Raw genomic sequence first — 23,743 nt, 5'->3', positions numbered from 1 at the left:
AACCAAAAAGTAGGCTTTTTAAGTAAACAAAAGGTATTGGAGCTGATTATAAACTGATATTTTTTAATACTGATTCATGTTGTCATTAAGAACTAAAACTTCTTAATGAAGCCTAAAAATAATCCAAACTTATGAATTTTTCACCTTTTTACGTTAGATTAGGTACATATTAGGAATTCAGAATAGCCATCTAAATAAGATTTTGCTTTTTTTTTTAAGCGCCACTTAAGTAAGTGGTTTCATATTAGCGGCCCCCGGAGCAATTTCACACGGGCCCACGACCTCATTCCCCGTGAATTAATTAGCATTATTCTGATATTAATTATTATGTCAAGAATTAAAATAGATTTAATGGAATTTTAATGGAGTCTGATTTTAACGTTATTTTCATGACCATTAAAAACGAACGTGAGTAGCGTCCCCAAAAAACTGAAAATGGAGTTCATTAATTTACATTATGATAGAAATCTTATTAAAAGATTTGAAGATGCAGATCCGGTTAACACTTTTTCGTACTTGTCAAAAGTCAGTATCTACAGTTACGAATTTTTGGAATGACAATAAATGCCTTACTTGAATTTATATGTGAGCAGTTTCCCGCCTCATTGGTTGACATTAATAAAATCTAAAAAAATAACTGATTGATCTGTATGGTTTAGTTTATTTGATTATGTTAAAGCATACGAGGGCTATCTGCCTAGCGGGAGGGATGTCTTTGTGGAGGACTTTCTAAGAAAAATTCCTCGTATACACGGTTACTCATTGGAAAGCCACGAAAGGGCCCGTTTGCCGTGATTCGAACCACGGACCGAACTACCAGTGTTCAGCGACTTTACCGCTCAGCCACTGAGCTCTGATTAATCCATGAGCATATTCCTAATGAAGATTGTTTCTGTTAATTTTTCTCCAAAGTGGCAGTTTTATCCAAATCAAAACTCCATGAGGTATTGTAGTTATAAATACAGACGCTTAATAAATATTAATATACTATTCCTATGTACTTAACGTATTTTGTCGTCGACCATTTTCAGTAACGTCTCTGAAAGTACAAATGTATCCCCAACCCTACATAAGTGTTATGTCACAACATTCATACAAACTTCGCTCTGGCTAAACCTGTTATTCGCTAAGGCCAGATTAGCGTTTGTAAAGAAGTTATATGTATTTTTTCTGTACGCGTCAAAGAGAAATTTAATAAGGAAAAGAAAAAGAACATGTTGCCAGTATTTATTTTTAAGTTGGGTCTTACTTGGAAAGTTTTCGTAATTGTTTAAGTAAGTAAGTGAGTGATTAATTCAACATATTAGAGTTATTTGAAATATAATTCCAGTCTGAAAATTTAACATTTAGCTGTCAAAATTTTTGAATTGCTAAGTGTAACCATCAAAAATTTCTTGCGGATACCAAACTTTAGCTTTCAGAAAGGAAATAAATGTAAATTTTAATTATTTTCCCCTATGCGTCATTATTTTTTCTGTTTACGTAGATTTTGATAAAGATTTGCCAAGTACTTTTTCTTTATCTGCCCGCGAATCTGAGTCTTGTTTTGGCAGCCATTTTTATTCCCGAGATTCTCTTTTTGTGTCTCGCATTGTTTGGTTTCCCTATGCGACCCTTTGAATTACCATCCACTGAAAAAGATTCGATAGAATATTTCCCACAATGTGAAGTTCTCTCAAATAATGGAAAATGTTTATATCTTGATGATATGAATCTATATATATATCAGCAAAAAGCAAAGGGGAGGAATTATTCTAATCCCGTTTATAGAGGAATATATTTTATGATATTTCGGGCTGAAAAAAGAAGAATATCAAATAAAATTCAAAGTTTATTAAAAAAAATTTGTTTCATTTAAAAAAAAAAAAAAAAAAAAAAAAACTGAAAGGTTTCAGATTTTAAATTACGTCCAAAGGGGCGCTTTTTTTAACGTTTTGAGTGTTACCTTTATTTATTAAATATCGTGTTCTTCGCACTTAAATCATAAAACTCAGTTCAAGAGCAGTATCTGAAAATAATTTTAAATTGAGCATGTCTTTAGGGTTTTCGATACACAGTCTCACGCGCTGGAGATAAAAATGTTTTATCTGTACAACGTTGCCATGGCTCGCTTTGAAATCCTGGATTTTGTTAATCAAAAATTCGTTAAAGTTTGTCAAAATATGAAATCGATAATAAAACAAATTTAAAATTTGGATTTCCAGATGCCCATATTCGCAGGAGGATTACGTCATTCAAAATTGCATGGCTCTAGGTACCGTTGTTTTATCACATTGCGAGAAACCTACATACATTTACGCAAAAATAATACAGGGCGATAATATTTGGTGGCAGCAGTTTGAAAAGTGAAACGGAATTCGACACAAAATCGCAAAACGAAAACAATCATCCTTCAGGGACAAAGCCCCTTTGGACTTTATGACCTGGCAACTATTTTAGAGTCGTGCATTTGACCCACATGTAATTTAAATTTCACACCACTCTCTTTATAGTACAGCATCTGTTCTGTGTTGCAAATAGAATTCGGGAATCCGTTTACGCAGTTTAACGTCAGTCCCGGCCTGTCCTACGTTGAGGGTGATCGAACACTAATTCTATACAGCTCAAAATTACGTCACTTCCCACACTCTGGTAGCCGAGCCGCTCTTTTTGGTCAGGCTTACCATTTCATGGCCATAATGTCTTGATCTGTTATTTTTATAGACAGATATTTCGGAGACAACAAAAAAGAACTAGAAAAATAAAACCTTCCCAATATCCCATCTAAACGGTTAGGGTCTTTCAAGAAATCTGCGGATATCATAAGTCAAGAAGTTATGAGCTCGATCAGACAGCAAATATTGTCCAGTAGTCTGTTCCCTCCCTCCTCTCCGGTCTTTCGATACTGTAGAGTTGTTGTTTGTCCTGATTAATGCTTTATTACATGGTAAAGAAACGGTATTGCATTTTGATATATTGTACGATCCTACGAAAGGTTTTATGTACGCCTTTTTGATTGTGTAAAGAACATAAAAGTTTGGAAACTAGAACCAACGCACCAAATCATGATTTAATAAAATAAGTGAAGGTAAGAATGTTAAGAACATGGTGTTATCTAGAATAGTATTTACCAAACTTTTCTCACCATGGAATACTTTTTGAGCTCCAAAATTTTTAAAGAGCGTTATAAAAAACTTAGGTTTTTAATTATAATAAATGGAAAAACAGATATGTTAGGCGGGGGATGGGGTTAAAAATGGGGGCTTCCCATTGTTGTCGGTGTTGATCCCCCTGGGGGGATGAAGGAATTTTAAAGGGGGAGGTCAACGATGATGAAAGGGTCGATAGTGAATATGCCTCGGAAAGTTTTTCGGCATAATCAAGATCCCAGTGATGACAAAATAAAAATTATTAATAAAATTTATAATTAATTGTTTATTGATATGAAGTTGTATCATGTATAAGGTATTTCTCCCGCCTTCTTAGCGTGCCTCCATGGTGTAGTGGTCAGCACACTCGGCGCGTATTCGAGAAGTCCGTGGTTCGAGTCCCGGCGAGGGCATTACTCATTTTTCACGTGTCATGCTTCGAAAAACATAATGTCTCTACAGTGGCGCCCGAACTAAAAAAGGTAATGGAAGATAATTCTCCACCACCAGGCTTTGGCGACTGGGTCCCCTAATGCCCAGTCGCCCTTTAAAAGGGGGGGGCACCAGCGGCCGAGCGGTAAAGACGCTGAACGCTGGTAGTTCGGTTCGAGGTTCGAATCCCGCGAACGGGCTGTTTGCATGGGCGTTTTCGTGTTTTTCCCCATGTGTAACGTGTATACGAGCCAGTTTTCCTTAGAAAGTCCTCAACGAAGGCATCCCTCCCTTTAGGCAGGTAGCCCTCGTGTGCTTTGCTATAATTGAATAATCCAATTCAATCCAATCCCTTAAAAGGAGAAGTATATAAGGTATTTCTTCCGCCTTCGTGATATAGTGGTCAGCACACTTGGCGCGTATTCGAGAGGTTCGTGGTTCGAGTCCCGGCGAGGGCATTGCTCATTTTCACATCTGCTGCTTTGAAATAACCTAATGTCTCTCTCTACACATGAAGTAAGGAAGAAATGATATAAAATAAATATAGAGTATAAATACACTCAATTTTTTTAAATATATTTTGAAATTCAATAACATTTTTTTAAATATATAATTTTTTTTATGCAAAAGTGCAATATAAAAAAAAGTAAAACGCAAGGAATACAAGAAAACAGAACCAAAGGAATACGAAGAATGCAAAATTAGAATAAAAAACAAGAAATAGATCGAATAATATCGAACGAGGTGGATATAAAAATTAAATTAAGCAGGTTTTTGCCTGTGTTAAAAAAATTGCATCCATGCGGCAAGCGCAGCCATCATATGAATTGAAATCGAACATTTGTGTAATTAGATAATTGTGATTTTGTTTCTGAAAATTTGTTTATATCTGAAAAAATTAAAAGTAATAACAATGAAAAAATAATTAAACGTAAATCCAATAAATCATTTTTTCAAAACATGTTTATATTCTTAATCTAATTGTTATTTATGTGCAATTATTTGTATTATGATTATGTTGTGTACTGCATATCACACAGAAAAATGTAACGGGATCGATCAAGAAAACCATTCCTTTGAAACGGGTCGATGCGAGAAAGAAATTAGAAACCCTTGTGTTTGATAAACGAAATTAAGATTTACTTACTCCCATTTTTATATCATTAAAGGAAACATTTTTCAATTTTTAATGCTACTCAAAAAAAAAAAAAAAAATGTCACATAAAACTAATTAAATGAAACAAAATAGTATAAAAGAATACTAAAATATTTCTAGTTCACAAAACCTTCGATATCTTTGATTTAAAGGCTTTTTACAGGTAGAAAAGTAACTGTGGAATTTTTTCCGGTTTATCTTTATAAATTTTTGTACTTCAAATGAAATACTAAGAATAGAATTTGTAAGTGTAAATATGTATAGTACTTGCATATTGTACCGTCTACCGTTTTCGACTGTGTCGTCAAAAGTACAATGTATCGCCAATAATACATAAATGCGACGTCATAACACATTCGTAAGAACTTTGTCTTGTTCTTATGTAAACCTAATCTTCACTAATGCCAGGTTAGGTTTATTAAGAAAGCTATAAGTTAGTTTTTACTTTCCGTTTTTCTTTTGCAGTTTGGAAAAAAAAAAAGATGAAAATTTTGAATAGTAAACAGTTGAGTCTTTTCAAAGTTGCAAGATTTGGTTATACTAATGGGCTTATTCAAAACTGTGGAGTTCGTGAAAACAGCGCAATAAACGACATAGCTGAACAACGCAACACCACGTATGTTCATATTTACGTGAATTTATATAGCGTCGAGTTCGCAAAGAAAGTGACTGTTTTGTCATTATTTTATGTTCCATTTGGGATTTTTGACCGCTGGAGTGATTGGCACTAGTTTTAATAAATTTCTGTATGAATAATCTCATAACTTTAACTCCTAGTAATTTAAGTTTCTATATGTCATATTCGTGACTTATATCTGCTTATTATCTAAGTGATTAAAAAGCAGTCTGTGCTTTCAAACTTCCACTAGAATCGTTGGCGCAGTTTTGGCGAAATCTCCGCCGACTTTCATGGTCGACGGGAAAATACTTAAATGCCAATTTAATTTTCTGTGGCGATATTAAATGTAAAAAATTGAGCAAGAAGTAAAATGTATAAATGCAAGAGAAATGAAATAAAATTTAAATGCAGAGGGGGTCGAATTGGCGCTGTCTGAGGAATTTTTTTCAATGCAGCATATTATCCTTTAACATTTCCCTTGGAAAACCTGAATTAGGTATTTCATTATCCTCATTAAAAACAATTACTGTTGCCATCATGTAGGTCAAAGTTTAATAGAAAAATTTATTACGCACACACACAAAAAAAAGGGGGGACAGAAATATTTCTATATATTTTGTTCCTGAAGAAGGTTTTCTTTTTTTTTAAAGTCATGAAGGCTGTTGTGTTTTAAGATCCGTGATTTTAATTCTTCTATCATTACTTCTGGCTGTGAATATGTGATCTGAAACAAAATAACGAATAGTATTAACACAAGTGTTCGCTGCGTTGTTTTAAATATTAATATGATATGTGAAACAGTTCAGTATCAATACGTAAATGTTATTTGTAACGCATCACGTGCAATAACAAAAATACGAATGTTTTTATTTTCAGTAGCAACCGGATGTAGGCCATCTATCAACATTTGCGTTTTAGTAATACTAAATAATAAACAACATGTTAGATCATTTATATGTAACTTTAATGCGCTCATCTGATAGCATAGAGTAAGATGTTGAAGTTAGGGGTTATGCGTACGTCGTAAAATTTGTTTAACTTGTTTATTTCCTTTAACGTTTAACAACGGAAACAATTTTAAAATTTTGTATAAGGATAAATAAAAGTAATTTTATAAAGGGTGTCCAATAAAAGCGCCAAATTCTATATGCTCAATAAAATACATTATTTTTAGAAAACGAAAAGAAATTTTGCGTACTTGCCATGGTAACGCTTTCCAATTTCTTCACGCCTTTTTCTAGCACCACATTGTTGGGTGCGTACGAGTTCGTAATAGATTGAGTGCACAAATCCGATAAAAAGTCAATAAAATTTATTCTTATCGCAAGAATAAATTTCAAAACGTAGGATTATTCCTCAAAGGTATTCGTATAGTATTACAATATCACGCAATATAATCGGTAGCTATATTTTAAACTACTAAAACGTTAAACGAACACAATCCAAAACGCAGAGAAAGCTAAAGCGATCAAAATTTACAGCAGCGAAGTAAAAAAGAACAGCTCACTAAAACAACTGAGCTGAGATGTTCTTTCTCTGGCTTTTAAAGCTTTTTAATCGTGCACGAGAATATTCTGGTAATTTCTATGTTTTCGAGGTTTATGGAAAGCAAAAGAGTAGAATTACAGTTACAGCTAACACACTATTACATTTATTCAATTTAAATATAAATTACGAGATGTGTATTTATTAAATGCGCGTGCTCCTTTGTTTTTTAGGCCTAGCTTAAAATATGTTTCGTGCTACATCGCATGTGGATATAAAACAATTTTAATGACAATTCTACTGAAAATAGCTAACTAAATACAAAATCCGTAACAATATTCTCTCAATGAAATTCGTGATCATTTTCTCACGTATCTGCATATCAAGGTGACTAATAACATATACAGTTTCCACTTCAAGTTCTTTTATTTTTTTTACTCTTTAAACGTATATTCTTTGGGACTTGCAAAAACACTGGCATGCGCAATAGCGATGCTTTCAACAAATCTGCTGGTCGGAGAACAAACAGATTGGACATTAGAAGCGTAATTTAAAGGAATATTCTTAAAGTTGAAACTGAAATCTGTTGTAATAATCTGTATTAGTTTAGTTTAATCGAATATGAAGGGTTAGGCGAGGCTGTCTTGCCTGGTGCATTTTAGAAAAATTTTAACGGAAAACTGTCTTGTATTGATGTTTGGCGTGGGGGAAATCACAAAAATTCAATTCATATACAGGTTATTCTCTGGAATTCGTGTACCTACTGAATGCTGAGCTACTAGATCCAGTTGTTCTTCAAACTCTGTTTTAAATAACGTTAAATAAGTACCGTATTACCTCGCGTATCTTTCATGTTTTTTTTTTTTTTTTTTTTTTTTTTTTTTAAATTAATTTTAGCCTCCGAAAATCGTTAGGAGCAAATTATGCAAATAATTTAATTTCGAAAGAATGCGGTTACAGAAAGAACATAACAAATGGAAGTAATCATGGATAAACTACTGGTAACTATCCCAATCTTATTTTTGTTAAGAAACTTATATTCCAGTAAGAATACATAGTATTATTAACAATACAATATCTGATGGATAATCAGCCGATATCTAATGGTAATTGAGCCGAACACGTCAGCGCTCAGTTTCCTTGTAAAGCCCCAGAGAACCCTCACATGAATGAATCTTGACCACAGTTCCCAAGATGGAGATCAGAGGAACGAAGGAGAAGGGGGCGAATAGAAGACTCGGATTTCGAAAGACTGAACACATCAGCAAAAGATAAGGCTACAATGAGTTGGCACATAAATAATAGAAGTAAGGTGAATTCACATTTTGGGAAAGTTCCTTAAATTTGAAAATATCGCCTTCGTCCGGGTAGGCTTAGGTAATAATTTGCAGGAAATACGTTCTAAATAATAATGCAGCCCACCAGTGGCCGAGCGGTAAAGTCCCTGAACACTAGTGGTTGGATCCAAGTTGAGAATCCCGAGAACGGGCTGGGTGCATGGGCATTTTCGTGGTTTTTTCCATGTGTATCGTGTTAATACGAGCCAGTTTTCCGTAGAAAATCTTCCACGAAAGCATCCTTCCCTTCAGTGTAGTGCTTTAGGGCGGAAAACTTAAATAATAAATGTAAGGGAATTTTTTTCCCAATGGCGGGCTGTACCCATTTTTAGGCGTAGGCTGCTACCAGGGCCGGATTTATGTATAAGCTACAAAAGCTATAGCTCAGGGTCCCCACTTCCCCCATATCTCAAATACCTTAGGGCCTTATCAAGCCTAAATCTGGCTCTGTCTGCTACTGAGGCCGGAAGCGGTGATCTCTATATTAGAGGCACCTAATAAGTAAGCCAGCGTTGCCACCTATGAACGGACGGACAAATTACAACCGCGCTTTCTCCGAGACTCGAACCCGGGCCCTTCGGTACGACAGTCAGGGTCGCTAACCACTTTACTGTCTGGGCGACGTGCAAGGGAAAATAAAGTGTATGAAGTGGTAATACCAAAATGCAAATGCAAATTGAATAAATACACCGAATAAAAGTAAAAATAATCAAAGGAATACAGTTTACCAGTAAACTGTCTTTCGGGGGTGGGGAAACTGTGCAGTAGATAACGAGGAAAATTATGGGAATATTTTTTTTTTTTAATTTCAGAACCTATCGCTAAAAAGCGAACGGGAAAAATACGCGAGGAAATACTGTATTGTACATTGTCGTAGTCTGCGTGCTCATTAGATATTATAAGAATGTTCTTTTAGAGGAAAAACTTTGTGGTATTTGTTATCAAAAATTGCTGTTTTGTTGTATAATTGACTGTCACGCTTTAGGCTGCAATGGATATCCCCCTCCCCATTCCTGTCGTGATGAAAAATCACATCCAGCCTCGCAAGTAGGTAGCACCAACCGAGTGGTTTGTTCAGGCGCTCACGAATGTTCTGGCGAGAGATGACGGCTCATTCCACGACCAATGGTCTACGGCAGCCGTCACAGCTGACATCACAAGAAAGCTTTTCTTTTCGATTGTCGCGATGGCGGTGACGATCTCTTAACATTTTGCTTTTTTGCCTTTTATCACTCTTACCGTTATTGTATAAGCTGCTGGTCCCAGGCCGTGAAGGTCGTCACAATTGTCGTAAAACGTGAAGTTTTCTTTGTTTGCTTTCTTACGACGGGACTCGCGGGAAGATTGTTCAGCTTGGACAATCGCAGTTAAGTTATTAATTCTGTGATGGTATGCACGTAATAGTCTTTGCCTGAAGATATTCTTGAAGCAGCTATTACTGTTTTGTGCAGAAATGTTTTGATTTTATGTTTGTGTCTGGTGAATTTATATATATCAAATCTTGACTGTTGATGAGAACTGGCTTTCCGTTTAACTATAAATTTATTTCAGCAAAGATTTTTCTTCCTTTTTATATAATAATAATATGTATTTTGAATACCAAAAAATTAATGGTCCTGTTAAGACCAGAACTCATAAGATTAAGACCTGGGTTTGTTTTTTCCCCCCTTATCGGGGGGAGGAGGATATTTGTCTTTTCCAGGTTATTCCCAAGTGTTGTTTGTGTAGTACTACCAACTGCTTCAAGAGAATGTTAAAGGTAATCGCTTTTAATTCTCACATTTCCTATTAAATGGAAAAAGGAATGGAATGCATGGGTAGCGATTTGATAGCGAATTACTGTCTACCACATTTAAATCGAGCGCCGTAGTTGAGCCATTTTGTTGGTACCAATCTCACTTGTCTGATAATGATCAGCGCAATCCCACGATATTCATCGTGGCAAGGAGTCAATTGCGCCTATCATTGGCAAGAGCCTTGAGCACCACATAGATGACAGCCCAAATTTAGCTCAGTTCCGTCCACAGTTTTGAAGGAGAGCATCCCGGTGGCACGAGTCCGAGGGTCTTCCATCTCTTTTCCTCTACCAACAGCTTCTAGAGAGCACTTTCGGCTCGCACATATTTAGAGTTCACCAATTCCACGCAGGCAATATACCTTTACAAGCATCTATGCCCTCTCCTGGCTTAAAACCTGGACCCTTCAGTACGGTAGTCAAGAGTCACTAACGACTATCCCATAAAGCACTGAGTTCAGCCATAAAGCATTTTTAGAGAAGAAATGAAAACACATACTTTTCTGTCGACGGGAACTGAACCCAAATCTTCTATCTGCTAATTGAATTAACTGTCTGCTACAGAAGAGTACATAGGGAAGAATATCTTTAATCTCCAACTGTGTGATTGTGTACATTTATCTATAATTATCAATTGATTTGCTATTTAATTTATGATTAATATTTATACCTATATATGCATTTACTACTATTATATTTATACGTTATTTTCTTCGAGGGCTCACCTTTTCTTTTAAATTCAACTATATGCACCTGAGTCATAATAAATCGTAGGTATATGCATGTCTGTCATGAAGTTAAAAAAAAACACCGTTCTACATCGCGCAGTTTATTTTTAATTGTTTAAATCGCCATTCCAGCTAAGTGGGAGAAGTATTACTTGGGGAGGGGAAAATGTGTTTTACTTTTTACTATCCCCGTAGAATTAGTGTGTTAGAATTGGTGAAATTGCTTCTAAAGTGTCGTCCACTTTTCATTTATCTGCAGTGAAACTTATTCGATGAAAAAATAAGCTTGTCGATTCTATAAGGAACTCTTTATTGTTATAAGTTTATCAATTCTAGAGAGCTAGTCAATCTGTTACTGCCTTATTAAGAAGCTTCAAGGATTATAATCCTTTTTCTTTCGCGCTTTTTATAATTTCTTTAATATAATAATAATAAAAAACATTTTAAAAAAATCTGAAAGGTTTGATTTTTAACGGTCGCCCAAAAAGGTTTGTTAAGGTTTTTTACGCTGTCGCTGACATCGCAGTCTACCAATGCTGTTACTAACCCTTTTTTTTTTTTTTTGGTCTTTTTAGTTTTATTTTAAGTATCATTTTCTTCGCACTTTTCGTCATGTACAATTCAACAGCAAAAATTTTAAATGCAGCATAGCAGTATACGTTTAAAACTCAGTTCATCATATTAATGTTCAGTTTTCTTACTAAGATGGCTTTACAAAACTTTCTTTGTCTTTTTATTAATAACGTTTTGCGTGTTTTCTTTATAGATTTATTATCATATTCTTGGCGCTTACGCCACATAAAATTCAATTCAACTGTAATACCACAAAATATTTACAAACTGCATATCTTTAAAATTTCCGGTAGATAGTCTCGCGCGCTGGAGCTGAAAATGTTTTTTTCTTTGAAATCGCTGAATTTGTCAATCAATTATTCGTTAAAATTTTACAAAATACGAATTAGATAATTAAACAAATTCAAAATTCGGTTTTCCAGGTACCTGTATTCTGGGTGGAGGACTAAGTTATTCAAAATTAGATGGCTCTAGGTACCATTGTTTTTTTACAGAAAGAATTTACCGGATGGTACCGTTGTTTTACCAGAATGTATACACTAGAAACATGCGTGCATTCTGTTAGATTTTTCAATATTTTATCCCTTTAAATCTAGCACAGAGCGATATTATTCGGAGGCAAAAATTTGAAAAGTGATACGCCGTTTATAGCAATTTAACGCAAAATGCCGTTTCGAGACTTATATCTCTTTCGGGACTTACGTCTCTTTGGGGCTAATAAAATAAAATAAATTGTATTCTGAAAACTTCAGATCACAATCTGATATCTCGGAGATTTACGTAAAAGTTTCAAAAAGTTTAAGCAAAAATTTAGAAAAATTAAAAATATACAAACTTTAAAATTTAAAAAAAAAAAAAAAAAAAAAAAAAAAAAAAAAAAAAAAAAAAAATTGCTATCTGAATATGGAGTGCATGGCGTAATATGAAATCTGAAAACTTTCAGATTTTTAAATTTAATATTCTTTCATTATATATTTTCTTTATTAAAAATTAATTTCTTATTTTTCTTGTATAGTTTAGTTTAATTGTTCGCTTCAAATGAGTATTCTTACCTGATACATATCCAGGATCTGATAAAACTCATGTTGCTTGCAACATAACATTTATGTTCAGTTTCAATATTAATAATGAAGAATATTCGTAACCTATAAAATACTTTAAAGCAAATAAATATTTGAAAACAGCGAAATCAGAAGAAATTTAAAGTGCATTTATCTATAAAAGCCAGCCGCGAGCTAAAAGAATTTTAATGGTGTTTTCATTGTGCATATTTTCTGTGCGTTGAAGAAGAAAATAAATAAAACTTTTTTCCCCATTTAATTTTGTTTTGATTAAATTTCTACTTACCATATATTTTTCACAGAAACATTTTCATTTTTTGAAAAATGTTTGTATATTTTATTCCTGTATGCATCAAAATGAAGTAAAATGTTTTAAGCAAAGTAAACAATTGAAATATCTGTTCAAAAGTGTCTATTCTGTATAGAAAGTTACATTATAAGCTGCCAGTTTTTAATCAAAATTTTCCTGCTGCAGTTAGCATTCATATTTGTGTTTTCTCACTGTGCTTGAAATAAATATTTAAAAAAAATTAATCCCAAGGAAATTTAAGTTTTTTTTAAACCTTTTAATTCTTCTCTTATTCATATTATCTGTCGCAATTTATGCCTACCATTATGCCATGCCAATACAATTTCTTACTGTTTTAGTTTGCTAAAATGTTCTCAATAACATTTTCTTACATTTTCTGTTTTTTTTTCTTTCAGAATTCCACCTGACTGGGAATCAGCAGTGTTAAGAAAGAATCACTTTCAACATGAAGGGGAAAAGGTGATTCCGATTATCCGATTATCAGCTTATTTCAGCTGGCAGAAACCGTATGCAAGAAACGTCATTGTTTGAATAACTTTTTTGCAAAGATTGGGAGAACTCTGTTCAGGTGGCGTGTGTGGCACCCCAGCGAAAGCAAACTTGGTCCCATTTGCGGTCTTCTATTTATTGGCCCTACTGTAAAGGGTGAGTGAGTGGCTGGCGGTTTGGAAATTTTGTTTTTAACCGTCACCCTTCTAAGAAGTCATCCTGGTACCCATACGCAAAAAGAGGAACTCCACGCTTACCATAACGGAGTCCCCTTACAGCAACTACCCGACGGACTGTTGTCCATCGAGCCACATGAGCATGATGAACCCACCGGGTCAGTCCCCTCACCACGGGGACCAGCACCATATGATGGGCATGATGGCTCACCATGGCGGGATGACCACCATGCAGCCCATCCAACAGTCGCATCCTCAGCAGCAACAACAGCAGCATTTCTCTCCTCCTGGTGGTCCAGGGGGTAGTAGGTGCTGTGCGGGCTGCGGCGCCAAGATCATGGACAGATTCCTCCTTCACGCGCTTGATCGCTATTGGCATAACGGGTGCCTCAAGTGCTCGTGCTGTTCAGCGACACTAGCGGACATTGGCAGTTCTTGCTTCACGAAAGCGGGGATGATACTCTGCAAGAACGACTATGTCAGGTGAGTCAGACAATCGCAATTTCACAGATCATGCTATTATCACTCATGGCACACTACAGAAACACATTATGCAGAAGAAGCCTTTTCGTCCATGTGGGGAAGTGATCTTAGGATGATTTGTGTATGTGAGTGGTATTCAAAAGAGAAAGAAGCCAAGTTCATAACAGCAGAATCAGAAGAAATGAACTATTTCCAGCAAGAAAGGCCCAGCTCCACATTTTTAAATTTCCAGAAAATTTTTAAAAAATTTCAAAAATTCATTTTTTAATTTATATTCTAAACGTTTTCCCTCATTAAAACTGCTAGTATAAAAGATTTTTTACATGTACGAAATCATTAATACAAAGAACATGCAAACAGTAATGCAAAGAACGATTTTCTATAACAAAAAAGACCCATGAACACAAAATCTACCAAAGTGGAGCAGGGCCTTTCTTTCTGCAAGCCCTTCAGTTTTGTAATTTACGGCAAACAGTATAAAAGTAGTAGTAGTATTAAAATATTAACTTTTTAAAAGCATTATGTTTTGCAAATGATACTTTTTATGAACTTGGCTTCGTTTTTCAACAATTCCTGATGTGTACATAAATTTATATGTCTAAAAATTTACACACTTACAGTGTGTAAATGGAGATAGGTAGTATAAGTTACAAAAGTATCTTGTATCAACTTCAGTGAAAAGATTAAGATACCAGTTAGAAGATAAAATTTTAATTTCAAATATATTGAAACTTTTTACCAAATTTTTCAGCAGTAACTAAGTAATTCACGAAAAGGTTGTTATAGGAGCTGTTTAAAAGGAAACTGCAGCTACGAGCAAATCGGAAATTTTCAGTGGTAAATTCTAAGATTATAAATTAAGTACCAAACAATATTATTGAGTTAAAAATTACACGTGAGCTTCTTCTGTCGCCTTAACTTCTTTATTTTGTGTTTCATGGTGATTCAGTAGATTCCAGCCTTTTGCTTGCGTTGACCCCTCTTAAAAGAAATGATATGCTTCATCGACCCGCTTACACTTTACTCCGTAATATACAGTATACAATATAATCATTATGTAAATAATTGTGCATAAATAATTTTAAAATAACTGTTAGATTAAGAATATGAACAATAGTTTCGAAAAGTGGTTTATTAGATTCATGTTTAATTATTTGCTGTATTTTTATTGTTTTTAATTTTACTAATATAAACGAGCTTTCAGAAACAAAATCACAATTTCTAAAAGCACAAATTTCAATTTTAATTAATGTGACAATTGGGTCTGATGAATTGCTGCTTTTGTTGTTTAATATTTGGCATAAAACTGCTTAATTTTTTTAAACCATCTTGGTCATAAGGAATTAATTTGTTTCTTGTTTTCGATTCTAGTTTTTCAGGCTTCGTATTTTTTTTTAAATTAATGTGTTCCCAGTGTTCTTGCTCTTAATTTTTATACTACTTTTACTAAATAAAAAATATACATATTAAAAATATACATAATAAAAATATATATTAAATAATGTTAGCGTATTTTCCCCTTATATTTATTTTATAGGATTTCTTGTTTACTATATGATACCGCGCGTCCACCACTTGATCCCGTTTAAAATTTCATCCACCCCCAGGGAGTCAACACCGATCCGTTGGGAACCCTTTAAACGATTTTAGCTAATGCGCTTTTTATATAATCGTGAATGATTATCTCATTAGAGAAAAATCTTCATTTTCTGTGCCCTAATGGCATTTGAAACAAGTAGCAGAATCCCATACTGATGGGAGGTTGTAGAATTTTTTTTTCCGTTGTTTTTTGCAATACGCTAGGAGGTGAGAACTGAATAGCTAAGTATTAAAAAGTTTTTAACAGCTAAAAAGGAGGGGAGGATGTGTTTTGTCTTAAAGCTACATATGCTGAGCATATATTTTTGTCGAAGTTGCTAACTGCCGAGAAGGGTGGAGTCGTCGACACGGACCCAACAACAAATTTCAGAGTTCTTCCTGCCATCAATTCCGATCCTAAACTGGAGCGAAAGCGAGAAACTGCGTTCCTCATTAACCGATCTGTTGTTTGCTAAGCCATCCATCACACTTTAGTTAAGTACTTGCTGTAACTCTTCTGGTATCCTAAGACAAGTAAATTAGGGGCATAAATCATTAAGTAGTCTTGCGCGGATGACTCGAAAGGCGCCGCGTATCCCCTTCAATTTCTGCTTGCTGGATAAAAACCAGATTGGCAGAGAGTGATTATTTGTATACCGATTGCAGCCGTAATGAATAATAATTGCTCTCCAGCTTTTAATCGCCATTAATAACGACCGCTCTCCAACGGTCCAGGCAAAAGTGCCTTGTTGTTAAGCCTAATGAGGATTGTGTCGCAGGCGCTCCAGATTACGGACCCTTACACATTTCCCGCTGCAACGCTATTGGATCCCTGCCCAATTATTTCCTCCGGAAAACTTTCGCTTGCTTTTTTAGTTATTTATTTATTTCAGTCTTCGCTTCTTCATTTTTGCCTTGGAGTCCATTCCTGTTCCGATTTATTTTGGATACTTTGAGAACCAACCGCCTCCTCCCTTCCTCTATTTGCTTGTTTGCGAATCCAGGTCCTAGGTAGAGCAAAGTCAGCCTGCTTCTAACGAATAAAATACCTTTGCCTTACTTTTCCGGTAGCCTATTAGTCTTATTAAAGTGTACCTCGTGACCTCGCCGTTTTCCGGGGAATATTTTTCCAGAAATTGGCGTTTAATGCGTGATGCGGGGCCTTGCTTTTGATCTGGAACTCTAGTTAAAAGTGGCCTCCGAAGTATTATAACCATTGAATCAATATCCTTTTTTTAAACTTGTCCTAAGAAAAATATTCATTCTCTGCGTTGAATGTAAACCTCCCACATCCTTTTAACGAGGGAACTTTTCTAAATATCCTTTCAAAAGCTCCAAAATAACTATGTAGTCATTTTTCCATTTGAGATAAGTACCTCGGTAATATCGTCTTAAAGATATTAATGTGCATTTCTCAAAGAGTGGTTTATGGTTTCGGTGCCATTTTAGAATGCGTTATCTTAGTTTAATGATTCGCTGATCACTTGTACTTAAATATTTAATGGATTCAAAAACTGCAGATTGATGCTGTAATTTCTAGGAAATCTTAATAAACGCTTTGAAATGTTCAAGCTTATGCTATTTTATTGGGATTTATGTTTCATACTGGAAAAAAAAATTGCATTAAAACTGTATATCAGCCTACCCAGATTTTGAATAATGATTGTAGTAAAGTCTTTTTCATGATATAGTCATTTGCATTTATTGGTATCATGTTTCTTTTGACCCGATTGGTGAAGCATGTTTTTAATGTTTGTGTTTTTTTAATACAAGTAATATCTGACATGTATTAAATTGTTGTTCATTTTGTCTTAAGAAATAAGGTTACTCTATTTACGCCTTAAAATCCAGCTTTCGTAAGTAGAAAATGTTTTATCCAAAAAGTAAATGTAGTCAAATCTCAACTTAGAGAATGTGTGCCACCAGTGTTTAGAGCGGTAAGGTCGCTGAACACTGGTAGTTCGACCCGGGTTTAAATCCCCGTGAACGCGCTGGCTGCATATGCATTTTCGTTGTTTTCACCGTGTGTAACGTGAATACGAGCCAGTTTGGCTTAGAAAGTCTGGGTTTGGTTGAACCCAAGAGAATGAGCAGGCTGTATGTTTTTTTTCCTTCACGTTTTTGTCCCCCCATGCATTATGTGAATACGAGCCTGTTTCTCTTAGAAAGTCCTCCACAGAGGCATTTCTTCCCTTAAGAAGGATGCTGTCATGTGCTTTGCCGTTTTTCAATAACCTAATGCAACCCATTAGTGGATAGTCTAAAGCTTTTGTCTGTTATGAGTGTCCTCCAAATGGGAGTGTTTAAGAGCGCTCTCACACATACATTTGGGCCCACCAGCGGCCGAGCGGTAAAGTCGCTGAACACTGGTAGTTCGGTCCGAGGTTCGAATCCTACGAACGGGCTGGCTGCATCGGTGTTTTCGTGGTTTTCCCCATGTGTAAAGTGTATATGAGCCAGTTTCCCTTAGAAAGTCCTCCACGAAGGCATCCCTCCCCTTAGGCAGATAGCCTTAGTGTGCTTTGCGATAATTAAATACACATGCCACGCGTACATTTGCTTCGGACGAACAGTTGTTTCACAGCGCAAGAAAAACGCGCAATTTTTTTCTTTTTTTCCCCTACCATCCGCGAAAAGTTGTAAATGGCAAATTTTCATCCTATCGGCTTCGAAATAAAAGGTTTGAATGGGAGTTCTTAGTTGATCTTTGCATTTGGTATGGGCAACGTTTCTCCTTTCTCCGTGGTAACCTCAAAATAGTCGGCAGTGACTGGCTATTTCATGTCATGTGACAAAGCAGAAAAATTACATTAAACAGTTCTTCTTCTGAAATGTTTAGATTGTGTGATACGGTCTTCGAGGATCCATATATTCAGGAATGGCCTGATAATGGAAATTGTCCGCTAAAGTGAAATACCTAGGAGGTTCGACTGTACCCCAAAAAGTACTTTTTTGGTGTAGAATTCTTTCTGTTCCACTTCTGAAGTGTTCTTATTAGTCATTTTAATGCACTGTTTCAGTAAATTAATTTCGTTTCCAAAGTTTAACGTATCTTTATCCAAAAAATAATAATAAAAAAAATTATTAATTATTTTTAGAGAATAATATGAATAGTTTTCGAGTTTTACTGGATCAGTGATGCTGCAATACTACTCTTAGATACGACAGCTGAAAAAAGAATGCCCTTTGTGATCTTGTGCTTTTTATCTTTTGGAGAACTATGTTTCTAAACAGCTGTTATGGAATTTCCACTAAGTGTTCTTAAACACAGCGTAACACCAACTTCATTGTCTAGAATGTCGTCTTGTACGCAAGATGTAAATTTAGATTTCCTCCAAAGTAGTACCGAGAAAGATTTCATTGATATTGGGGGAAAAAATATAAATGACTTATCTCAGCCGTTATGTTAAACCTAACCGTCTTTTCGTGGAAACAAAATCTAATATCTTTTCCAAGAATTTCATTGTGAGTCTGTAAGCAAAACCTAAAAGATAAATTTAATTTTCAAGGGTATATTATTCATGACACATATATACGAGCCAGTTTCCCTTAGAAAGTCTTCCGCGAAGGCCTCTCTCCGCTTTGGGAGAGGGACCTGAGGGCTTTGCCATAATCACATAAAACAAACCAACTGATGTGCCGAAAGTTCGAATTTCATTCATACGCGATTCAGTGTTTATTCATCAGCATTGAATGCTTGCTGGTATCAGTTCTGGTGAGAAGTTATTAGCAGTTTTAAAGGATTTTCATCGACTAAAAATGAAGCCAAAGAAATAGTACAAATTGCAAAAGCATTTGTCGGCGTGAAATTTCCGATATAAAGAAAGAGAATTCAAAAATTAAATCGGGAAGTGACGAATGAAGAATTGGACGATTTTATCAAAACTGCCGAGATACTGAAAGCAGTTATGATTTGGTTTGGTTTAGGCAAAGCACACTAGGGTTATCTGCCTAAGGGTAGGGATGCCTGCGTAGAGAACTTTATAAGGGAAACTGGCTCGTATACATGTTACACATGGGAAAAACCACGAAAACGCCCAAGCAGGCAGTCCGTTCGCCTGGAATCGAACCCAGGTCGGAACTATCAGTGTTCAGGGATTTTACTACCCGGCCGCTGGTGGGCCTTGTCAGAGGAGTGATAATGAAAAAAAAAGCGCGTTTAATTGAAGAAATTGAAGAAGTTAAATGAATTGGTAATAAAAGCACATAAACTACCTTATTTTGTAATGGGAGATAGAAGCGAACAAAGCAACAAAAAAAGAGGATAATGTTACAAGAGAGATTGGAAAACTCTGCCTCTTACCGCGAAACTTTTAAAGAGTTGCCCCATTTGTTACCCCGAGCAAAAGTAATCAGCATCTTAAAAAACAATTGTATCACGCGCTTGCTAAGCATTAATAAAAATCTTTTCAATAAACATTTAATTCACGTTTTTCCTTTTAGATTTTTCTTAAATTATATATATATATTCCTAATCTGTATTATACCTAACACAGTACGGGCGTTTTTATGTTTTTTTCCATGTGTAACGTGTATACGAGCGAGTTTCCTTAAAGTCTTCCACGAAAGCATGCCTTCCCTCAGGAAGATTGCCCTAGTGTGTATTGCTATAATCAGTTAAACGAACGTATACCTAACACATTTTTCCATGGAAAGTTGAGTTTGGGGAATGCAATTTTGCAGTACGCAATATATTAATAACGTAATCCTCACGTTTGGCAAGTGTTTACTATAGCAACATCTGACTTTTTTCTTCACAGAATTTAGACCATTAAAATCCACATTAGCTGAGTGTCGCTACTTTTCACATGAAAATGATCAGAAGCTGAATCTTACCTTAGTTTGCTCCTAGAACTCATTTATGTAATTTTATTTATTTATTTATTTTTATATAATTTTTTTAGTGTTGGTTAGTACTAGGAAATTCCGTAAATGCTTGGGGACTTTTTTGTTACTTGTTCTGTTCCGAGCAGGCCAGGTTTTACAGATCTAAATATAACATCCAAGTTTTCGTATTTGACCGGGAAGGCTTAACAAATTTCAAAGTTTAATTCGTCCATGCGTAGGAATGTACCATATAACAACTGCCCAAACCTTCCGTCATACGAAACTCGGAAATGTTTCCTGGTATCTGAAGTTTGGACAAGGAACGCGCATATAGCTTTTATTGCCTGTTCGGGGTAGGAAGGGCCCTGTACACATAATGACCTCAATAACGGCTACAACACGGGATTCCTCTGCGAAACCATTTCAATGGCGAGCTACGATGACTGTGGAGGCAAATTACGCTTTTTCTGGCAATAAATATATCTCTTGTCTTGTCTTTGCTGGTTTTTCGTACGAACGTAATAACATTTATTCGTTGTTTCTTGGACTATGATGTAGACTTTTTGCATGGTTTGGCGGTGATGTTTTTATTGGTGGGATATCCATCCTTGTATTGCTTGCTGTTGGAACAATTCGGAATGACTAAAGAACGTCTGTAATGGCTGCTTTTCCGACTTTTGGCTTTCGGTAATTACACTTGGCAGTATCGCGTTCTTCACAGCTCACTTGTGTTGGAACATAGTGGGTTATCTTTATTTTTTTTCGGGGAGGGGTGCCTTCCATTGCACCGGGTTTCGTTTGATGATTACAGGAACGTAAATTCTGGATATTCTCGCCAACTTTTTGAGATGTATCTCACGTTGTATGCGTACAGTAGCTGCTATTTATGCTTTTAGTGTTTTTTCAGAATGCAATATATCCAAAGGCCATAAGGTGAGTTTTGGGGCTGCGGAGGAGGTAAGAAATGAGTAAGCGAAGTTTTTGTGTCTTATTCCCAGAAACAGTAATCATTGAAGTTCCATTTGGAGCAGTATACGATTAATCCTTACATTTTCTTATTGGTTTGAAAAATGTACTAGGGGTTTTGCGTGTTCTGTTTCAATAACTGACGCTGTTGAGTATTCTGTTGTCGTTTTTATGATTTTTATATTTAATTCCTATTTTCTCATCTCCTCTTCCCCCCAAAAAAATAAAGCAAAAAAGCGTTTTTTTAGCAGTCGTTTAAGACTTTAGGCACCGTTAGTTTATTGCGGCAAAAGCTGCGCATTACTTTCAGTTTTGAATATCTACTTAAATTTATTTTAATTTAAGTTCTTTTAATGGGTTTGAGCCTGTTGTAATTTAAAATGCTCGATTTGGAAAGTAATGGTTTCAGTGGCATAGATAGAAGTATTGCCATCCGTGGCGGTTTCTGAATTTGATGTCTCTTTTGATATACAAGCAAATAACTTTAAGAAAAAGGTTCAAAATGACGTATAGAAAAATAAACGAAAACTCTGTGTTTATCTTTAAAAAAATCAATTATGTTATTATTTATTTATTTAGTTTTGTTCGCAAAGCACTGACGACATTGCAAAGGTCTATTTGATTGTTGTTGCCATTATGTAAACAGTATAGAAAGGTCTCTTACCTGCAAAATAAACATTTACAGCTCTTAGATAACAGTTGAATGATTTTATTTGAAAAACTCAAAATTTTAGAAAACTCGGAATTTTTATAAAACTACTCGGTTTTCTGCAACCCTGAGCAACAGCGGCTATCTAAAAAGCGCGTTTCCTCGTTGTTCCGCCCACCAGCGGCCGAGCGGTAAAGTCGCTGAACACTGGTAGTTCGATCGGAGGTTCGAATCCAACGAACGGGCTGGCTGCATGGGTGTTTTCGTGGTTTTCCCGATGTATAACGTGTATACGAGCCAGTTTCCCTTAGAAAGTCCTCCATGAAGGCATCCCTTCCCTTAGGCAGATAGCCCTCGAGGCTTTGCCGTAATTAAATAACCTAACCTCGTTGTTCCCTTTCGAAAAGTTTCAGCAAAATTCTGTATTCCTGCAGAAATTTTACCGCAGTTTCTTCCATTGCTGGCAGATTCCACAAACTCATATTTTAAAACTAAGGCAAAAAAAAAATCACGATTTATTTATAAAAATCGTTGGAACTTGGAATACAACAGAAAAGAAGGCATATGAAAATAGCGGTGTTGCTTGACTGAAGGATTGTTATGAGCATGGTTACCGGAGTTTAGCGCATTCTACCAAAGTGCTTGCCTTAATACTCAAGTACCGAAAATTCTTCTCACAACTAACAACACTGTGAATAAGTATGATTATGAGAAACATTTTGGAGTAATCTAGTATGAGGAACATTCTGAAGGCAGTATTTTAGAACAAACTACAAAAATTCAAAAGATCTTTCGATCCACTTTCTTGTTTTGTTTTCCCTAGCAGTAATGCAAATAAAACTCTGAAATTAACGGATAATTCTTTTCAACTTCCTCTTAACGGATAATTTTCACAATTTATTTAGTTTACAATCGTAAGTATAAAAGAATAAAAAAAGACATAGCAAGTTGTTGTCTTGTGGTAATTTCTTGGAATATTTCATCTATAACAAAAATCGTTTTTGTTCGCATTTTATTTCCGTATGGCTATTTAGAACCTCATTATTTTTCTCCTCGACGATCCACGTAACTAATTTCAATAAAATAATGTTTAAGGTGAAAATTGCCCCCCCCCCAACATGCCGCAAGACGGACTGCCCCCTCTGCCTCTGAGGTCTGATATGTAAACTAACGTAAATGCTTCTGTTTCATATCAGATGAATCTAGGTGGATTTCGAAGCTTTAAACGTTCGCATTTCTGTTATTTTTTACAGAAGATTGCTTTTGCTTTTTGTGCTTTGTTTTAAAAATTATTGTCTGAGTTTAAAATTTTTGCTTTGTTTAATTGTAAACGCTGACGTGACATATATTTTGCCTGTTGCCTTAGTAATATATAACAGGATAGGTTATTTGATGATATGAACTTTGATATTGTAATGCAATGGTATTCAAACTATAGGTCGGTAAAATTTATAGTGGGGTCGTAGGTAGATTGTGGATTATAGGGGGATAAAAATCCTAAAACATCTGAATTGATAGATAGTATATGACTAAAGATGGACGCTGCATAGGGGTCGCGAAATTGCTTTTTGGAGTCGTTTGGATTTTTATGTGGTCGCACTGGCTGTAATCAAATATAAACTGTCACAGTTACGCTGTTTTTTATGATAAAGTACTCGAGGCTATCTAGAGTAAAAGCATGCATTCGTACAAGACGTTTCTCTAAATGAAAGTAAAGTAAATTTTCTAAAAGAAAAGTGATTACTATAGACAAATTACTCACAAAGAAAATCGTGCATTTCTGGAAGAAGATATTCTTTAACGTATAGCTGTGAAAATCATCTATGTGTATAACTTGTAGTTGTGTAACATATATTTATAGTTAGTGTTATCTTATTCCTGGTTATATTTGCTGCTTTGTTTATTGTAAAGCTCGACCAGTAGCCGGCCGAGTGGTAAAATCATTGAACGC

The 23,743-nt window shown here is 35.3% G+C and overlaps 1 protein-coding gene across 1 annotated transcript in view; it reads left to right on the top strand.

Moving 5' to 3' along the window:
- The window catches only part of LOC118185123 (LIM domain transcription factor LMO4-like), a 380,922-nt gene that overhangs the window by 204,180 nt on the left and 152,999 nt on the right, over positions 1-23,743 (top strand). The window contains exon 4 of the mRNA XM_035354926.2: positions 13,020-13,772. Within this exon, the coding sequence (XP_035210817.1) occupies positions 13,426-13,772 (347 nt within the window). The 5' untranslated portion in view covers positions 13,020-13,425. The remainder of the gene's footprint in view (positions 1-13,019; positions 13,773-23,743) is intronic.

Source organism: Stegodyphus dumicola, chromosome 12 (genome assembly GCF_044657685.1).
Source record: "Stegodyphus dumicola isolate Sdum_Otavi_A_Nest chromosome 12, ASM4465768v1".
Taxonomy (NCBI): domain Eukaryota; kingdom Metazoa; phylum Arthropoda; class Arachnida; order Araneae; family Eresidae; genus Stegodyphus; species Stegodyphus dumicola.
This window is presented reverse-complemented; position numbering and strand designations above follow the sequence as displayed.